The sequence below is a fragment of the Diceros bicornis genome, chromosome 26, assembly GCF_020826845.1.
Source record: "Diceros bicornis minor isolate mBicDic1 chromosome 26, mDicBic1.mat.cur, whole genome shotgun sequence".
Taxonomy (NCBI): domain Eukaryota; kingdom Metazoa; phylum Chordata; class Mammalia; order Perissodactyla; family Rhinocerotidae; genus Diceros; species Diceros bicornis.
The window spans coordinates 24,403,427-24,410,785 of record NC_080765.1 but is presented as its reverse complement, the minus strand read 5'-3'; the positions used below and the strand labels follow the sequence as shown (position 1 = coordinate 24,410,785).

Genomic DNA, 7,359 nt, shown 5'->3' with positions numbered 1-7,359 from the left:
TTTTCTAGCTTCATAACTTGAACATGTAGCTTATTTGTTTTTTTCTTCTTTTTAGATAAGTATATTGAAGATATATTCTTTCTTATAAGTATTGCTTAATTCCATACACCAAATTTTTCTAAATATTTCCTGAGTTCCATGTGAGATCCCTTTCAAGGCAAGGCCCCATAAGTTCATGGCCATTATTATTATTTTTTTCATCTTTTGCTCCTTTTACAAGTATATCATGATCCTCTTTGTCACCATGTTGATTTTGTCTGGAGCTTTAGCTCCAGAATTCTATAGATAGACTTTTTTATTGACAGGTAAAAGACAAAATGGGGAAATATATTTGCTATATATGAGACAAGTGGTCTGTCTACACTGCTGGGACAGTGTAGACTTCTAATCTGTCATTCATCCACCTCTGTGAAAGAGAATTCTAATATTGGCTTACTGAAGTCATTTTGGTCAACAGCAGAGGAAATTAATAATAGGTATGTTTTCCTCAGTCAGATAGTCCAGGTTGTGTTGTATTCACAACCAGTCCAAATCTCAGGAGCTGAAAACCAAGGTTTATTTCTCAATCATGCTTCACGTCATCAGTGGCTGGCTCTATATTATCCTTGCTCAGTCTGGAGGATTGAGTAGATGGCAGCTAAGAGAGGCTCAATCCAACTTCTTGCACAATTGCCAGGCAGGAAAAACACGTTCCTACTGTCTGCCAAAGCTTCTGCCTGGAAGAGACAACCTCATTTTGCTCAATTTTCATTAGCCAAAGTGTCACAGAGTCACATCTAACTTTAAGGGGCCCAGAAGATATATCCCTTCTGTGGGCCAGAGGAGAGCTGACAATATTTGGTGAATGGCAGTAATGACAACTGTACACTATGCTCGCTCTATTGTGCTTTCCAAAGCCTATGTTTTTTGGGGGGGGGAGGAAGATTAGCCCTGAGCTAACATCCGACACCAATCGTCCTCTTTTTGCTGAGGAAGATTGGCCCTGGGCTAACATCCATGCCCATCTTCCTCTACTTTATATGGGACACCGCCACAGCATGGCTTGACAAGCAGTGCATGGGTCCGTGCCCGGGATCCGAAGCTGCGATCTCCGGGCCGCCGAATCGGAGCACAGGAACTTAACCGCTATGCCACTGGGCCGACCCCTCCAAAGCCTATTTTTGCTTCTTGTTTGTTAATTTTTCAAAAATTCCCTTCAGTTATGTGAGTTACCATAAATCCTTATAGTCAATTTCTTTAATAAGAAAACTGAAATTAGCCAGAGTTAGTTTCTATTGCTTAAAAAAAACTATCGAAGGCATTAGACTTAGCTATATAAATGCTACTGAGTGGCTTAGGAAAGTGAATTTCAGCTTACAGGTTGGGCTGGTTTTGAAGAAAGGGTACACACATAATTTTTCAAGGATAAGGTTTTAATAGGAAAAGAAGCAAGGCATGGCATGAGCCAATATCTAGGTACAAATAATTATTGGTAGCCACCACATGTCAGGCAGGGAGCCAGGTATTTTTGCATATGCTCTCTAAGTCAATTTAATTCTTTATAAAAACAATTTGAAGTGAGTCTTATTATTCATAATTTATATATGCAGAAACTGAGGTTCAGGGAGGTGAAATGACCTGTCCAAAAGTCACTTAGCTAACAAACAATGGCTTTGTTTTAACTCTAACATGTGATCACGCAGAGGTGAAACAGAATAATGCAATGTGTATATCTGGGGAGTGTGTACTCTCTGGTTTGGCAGGACTGTGAGCTACGTGAAAGGTGGGAGGGGCCCTGAGTGCTAAGGTAGAGAGGTTGGAGTCTATTAGGTAGGCAGTGAGAGGAAGGTTTCTGAGTCAGAGAGGGCATTAGTGCAGCCATGCCTCAGAAACATTGATCTATCCTTGTCCAGGATGAATAGAAATGAAGCATGCTGGAGGCCTGGAAACCAGGTGGAGGAATATTGTAAAAACTCAGATAGGCCTGAATGAGCATGGGTGTTCACAATGGAGACAGAACAAATTAGTCTATCTAGTCTCCCGATACCCAGGGAATTGCTGAATGAAGTTGTGAGTTCTCCCTATGTGGGTAGCTCCTACTTTTCATTACAGGTTTCTCAAGAACTTGGTCCAGAAAAAGCCTGGATCGAGTAGAAAAAAACAGGCAAGTGCCCACGTGGGAAGTCTCCAAAGCTCGTCTCCCCAAAATCACCTCCTCGCCATCAGTTGTGGGGCCTAACATTTCACCAGTGGGGCTCTGTTCTTTTGAGCCTCTTATTTAAGTGTGACTATTTGGGGACAAGCGGGAGAAGGGACACCAGGCAGTTTCCTTATTAGCAGCATCCAGGTAAGTAACATAAATGTGTGAGGGCACTCTGGGTGGGCACCATGAAGAACAGGGCACACACGCTCCATGTAAAGGGGGCTTCTCGGTTCTGGTTGAGGGGCCCAAAGTTGCTGGATCTGCTATTTCAACAGAAACCTCATATCCAATTTTGGGGGGAAAGTCTTCAATTTAAAAATATTGCGACCAGTTTAAATTTCTTAATATCACTGCACTGGCCACATTCAGATCTTAGTTTGTCATCAGTTTGCCACCTCTGGGTTAAATTTTAGTACCATTTTATCAGAACCTTTCCAAATTTGAAAGCACATCTTTAGTAAAAGTAGATACAGAGCAGGTTCATTTGGATTGCTGAGAGGGTGGATGGAGAAGTTTGAGAGCTAGGCAGGGACTGCAGGGAGGCCCCTGGACCATATGCTGAGCATCCTGGTGCCTGGGCCTTGAAAGGGAGATGGACCATGGCAATGACGATATTTGCTTCAACTGGGCCCTCCTGGCTGACCACCCAGAGCTGGGCTTGGAGTGCAAGGAGGGATGGGCAAAGCTTGTGTTGCTCTCAACTCCAATTGGCCGCATCCCATTAACATTACAGGAATGCAGCCGTGCAGTGTTTGAAAAAGCATCCCTAGTTACAGGGAATGATTTACAGGACACCAAACTCTGCATTTCAGAGGTCTCCAGTGTACCATAAAAAATGTATTATCAAGGAATAATCTTTATCTGAATTGAAGCTGCAGTGAAGGAAACTCCTGTCCAGCTGAGAGCAGCAGTGAGCTTCTGTTCACTCAGGAAAAAGTCCGTGTTCTTCATCTTATTGGATTAACCTTTTTTTCTCTCTTTGGCACTAGGTATCTAGTTAATATTTAGACTTTATATACATTTTCTTTCAACTGTTGTTCCTATCATGTGATCAAACAAAACCAGAGATGCCAATCACATCAGCCCTCTAGGCACCCAGCTGTGGCTAGCAGGGTAAATGAGACTCACCTGAGCCAGCCTCTGGGAAAGACTGTCCCCAGGAGAGTGCAGGGCCAGCCCTTGTCCCCAGGAAGCAGAGTTTGCTAGACTGCCTCAGTTGATCTTTCTGCCTCTTCCTCCCATTTCCCCTACCTTCCTGAGCAAAAGGAAACAGGAAGCAGTCTAGTTTTGAATGTTCCAAAGCCTTCTGATGTTTACCATTCCCCCCAGGAGAGGGAGGTGAGGAGGGATGAAAATCTCTCTGCAAAGAAAAGACTTTTTTTTTTTTTTATTCAGTGAAGCGAAGCATAGACACCCTGCAACCCAACTTGTTTCTAGTTATAAGGTGTTTAGAGCGATGATAGTCTCAGTCTATTTCAGTCCTGGGAAATCTGAATTCCTTTAGTGGCAATGGCCCCCAAGGGGCGCAGGCGCATCCGTGGTTCAGGGTGTCGAGGAGGGGACAGCCTCTTCTTTTGGAGCAGAAAGCACAGTCAACCGGTAGCGGGACAGAGGCAAAAGCTCTGGGGTAGAGAAACCTGGGGGTTTGTATCGAAGCTACACCAATCAGAAGCTTCAAGACAAGACAGGGAGGCTGGAAAGATAGAAGTTGGGATGGGAAAGCTGTTAAGGAGAAGAAATTACTCCTGGGCCAAAGCCAGGAGGATGTCCAGGGTGAGAGAAGGGCGGGTCAGAGACGGCCGAGTTTGCCTCGAGTCCCATGAGAAAAGGGAAAGCGAGAGCTTGCCACCCTCATGCCCCCAGCTCCCTGGTGCGCGGCATTGGCGGTTGGCTTCGGGCTCCACGTCCCTAAAAGTCTTGGGAGAGGGGCGGAGAACCTGGGGTCCCAGGCTCCCAGGAGAGCGGGAGCACCAGGGTTGGGCGGGAAACCCCTCCAGCGTGTGAGTGTTGAATGGGGTGACACCATCTCCGCTTTGTCGGGTGCCCCAGCTCTAGCGCACGCCTCCGCTCCCGCGTCCCCCTCCGCAGGCGCGCGCGAGGCGCACTCCCCTTCCCTCGGCGGCGCGGGGCGCGCGCCCGGCCCCCTCCGCCTCCCCTCCGCGCCTCTCCTCTCTCCCGGCAGAAAGTTAGCAGCGGGGAAGGAACTCGGGGCTGCAACAGCGCGCGGCGGCGGCGGCAGAGGCTGAAGCAGGAGCCGCGGCGGAGCCGGGGAAGCGGGGGCGCTGCAGACGGAGCAGGTGCAGCCGGCGGGTCCGCGCGCCCCCCTCGGTCCCCTTGCCAGAGGCTGAGGGGGGGTGGCGGGGGACCACCCGGACTCCGCGGGAAGAGTGGGGAGGGGGGCCATGCGGCCGGGCTCTCCCCCGGCGCAGCGGGACAGCGGCCAGGGCTGGGGGCGCAGCGGCGTCGCTTCATGCAGCCGGGGCGGCTGGGCGGCGGCGGCGGCGGCGGCGGCGGCGGCTGAAACCATGTCCGGGCAGCGCCGGGGGCTGCCGCCGCCGCCGCCGCCGCGAGCCGGGAGCCGCGATGGCCCCGTGGCCCGCACCTCCTCCGCCTCCGCCTCCGCCTCCACCTCTCGCCACGCCGCCGCCGCCCGGCGCCTCTGCTAAGGGGCCGCCGGCGCGCAAGCTGCTTTTTATGTGCACCTTGTCCCTGTCCGTCACCTACCTGTGCTACAGCCTCCTGGGCGGCTCGGGCTCTCTGCAATTCCCCCTGGCACTGCAGGAGCCGCCGGGCGCCGCCGCCGAGCCCCCGCCGAGCCCGCCGCCACCCTCTCTGCTGCCTCTCCCCGTGCGCCTCGGCGCCCCCTCGCAGCCGCCCGCGCCGCCACCGCCGGACAACGCGAGTCGCGGGGAGCTGCCCGAGGCCCCCGAGCAGCCCGCCGCCCCCGGGGCCGATGGCTGGGGGCTCGCGAGCGGCGGCGGGGGATCCCGGGACGCCTGGCTCCGGACCCCGCTGGCCCCCAGCGAGATGATCACGGCGCAGAGCGCGCTGCTGGAGAGGGAAGCGCAGGAGTCCAGCACCACCGACGAGGAGCTCGCAGGCCGGAGAGCGGCCAACGGGAGCAGCGAGAGGGGCGGCGCCCTCAGCACCCCCGACTATGGGGAGAAGAAGCTGCCACAGGCGCTCATCATCGGGGTCAAGAAAGGAGGGACCCGCGCGCTGCTGGAGGCGATCCGAGTCCACCCGGACGTGCGGGCGGTGGGCGTAGAGCCGCACTTCTTCGACAGGAACTACGAAAAGGGGCTGGAGTGGTACAGGTAGGACCCTGGGCTCAGGGGGTGGGATAGACGCGTGGAAAAGACCCGGAGGGGAAGCCGGCGCTTCCCATGCCCTTGGACATCCAGGCACCTCCCCGAGAGCCTTTCGCCCCGCGAGGGCTCTGCGAAACCTGGCGGGGCTGCTCAGGGGAAGCGCAGAGAGGGCTAGAGTCTGGCCAAGGATCACTTTATTTCAAGGCGAGAGGAGGAGATGTCACCCTTCCCTGCCTGCCTCAGGCTCCTCGCCCAGGGAGGTGCTTCTGAATCTGCCTAGCTCCAAGCCTGGGAATCCCCAGTCCAGGTGCCCGCGGGGTGTTTCCCAGCCCAGGCTTTTGCGGGGCTCTGCGCTTCTGTGTTGGGGACGCTGAGGCATGAAGCAGGATGACTAGATTAACTAAAAGGCTTTGAGATCCCCTGGAATCCCTCAAAATCGCCCTCAAACGCATTTGCGTGGCTGGAGTCCAACTTGAGTATTTTCAGGTTAGAGCAAAATGAACAGAGAACAGTTAAAAAGATCATGCTGGTGAGTTTTGGCTTTCTAGTAAATACTGAGCAGGTTCCCTGTCTCCAGAACTTTCTATCCGCGTTTGGCTTCATGAAACCTGGGTTGATTTTGTATCAGGGGCATCAGTGTCTGCATGACAAGTGGTGCCCTAAGAGTTGTTACGTCCTGCGCCCCTGCCCTTTCTAACCGGCGCCTCCTTTGCAACAGATTGGAGCTATGTCTTGTGAAATGCTCATCTCCCTCCTTTTCCACCGTCTGCCAGCGGTGAGAGAAAGAGAGAGGAGAGTAGAAAGTTAAGTGCAGGTAAAATAAATTAATAATCCAGCTTTCTTGCCAGCCATAACATTTAAAACAACAGTGGTGCCAATGCCCAAAATGCAAACCTCCTCTGCTTTTTTTTTTTTTTTTCCTCTCTCTCTTTCCGCCGGTTTTATATCTCTCTGGAAAACAGATCTGGATGGCTGCCCCATCTCGGTTGCATCTCAGTAATTAATTGCAATTGTCAAACAGAAACACAGGCTTTGTCAGCTCAAATGATGTTATCATTTTAACAGAGCCAATAGGTAAAATAAGAACTGATTCCTGACAAGTCGCCTTGCTGTTGAAGTGATGTGCTTTCTAAGTTTAAATTACAGCCTGAGAAAGTTTTAGAAATAACTTGACTTCAGAAATACATAATTAATGTGTGTATTGTGATTGATTTCTTCCACTTTTAAAAATATGCCTTATGCTTTCAAAGCTTGAGAGAAGTACACTTAGGCATAAACATTCCAGCACATTAAACCGGAAACAGCAAATGTGTCTGTTAATGTCTTGTCTGTTTCAACAGAGAGAACTAATTGCAATATTTTAGGAGGCTTCAAACGGCCCCTTCCTATCAAAACAGAAAACAGCAAATGCCTAATTCTAATTTAACTGGAAAATCAGTATTTATAACATCACAAGCCACGGCTTCCAGTTTGTGATTATAATTAAAAAGGTGTTAGAATGATTAATGCAACAACAGCAAACTGGAGAAAGAGTATGATGCCTGGGAAGGTTTTGGTTGTTTAGTTGTTGGTTGTAGGAATGTTCTGGTTTCTGCTGTGGGGTAGCTTTGGCCCTATGAGGGTAACTGTGGCTTTTCCAGTTCTAATTTTAAAGCTGTGTATCTTGTGAGAAGTGTCAAATGCCCTTTGGGGGAGAGGGAGGTGTAGAGATCAGATCTTTCAAACGTGTTGTGTTGCTTTGCGGCAGCTGGAAATAGAGAAGGGGGTGTTTTATTCAGGTGACTTAAAATAAAGTTGATGAAGTGTGAGTGGTGGAATGCATGTCAGGAAGTGTGATTGCAGGGTCTGGAGAATTTTCTGAATGAA

The 7,359-nt window shown here is 50.6% G+C and overlaps 1 protein-coding gene across 1 annotated transcript in view; it reads left to right on the top strand.

Annotated features, from left to right (window-relative positions):
• The first annotated feature begins 4,765 nt into the window (after nucleotides 1–4,765).
• Nucleotides 4,766–7,359, top strand: part of HS3ST4 (heparan sulfate-glucosamine 3-sulfotransferase 4) — a 391,017-nt gene continuing 388,423 nt past the window's right edge. Inside the window, exon 1 of the mRNA XM_058569812.1 lies at nucleotides 4,766–5,499. Within this exon, the coding sequence (XP_058425795.1) occupies nucleotides 4,766–5,499 (734 nt within the window). The remainder of the gene's footprint in view (nucleotides 5,500–7,359) is intronic.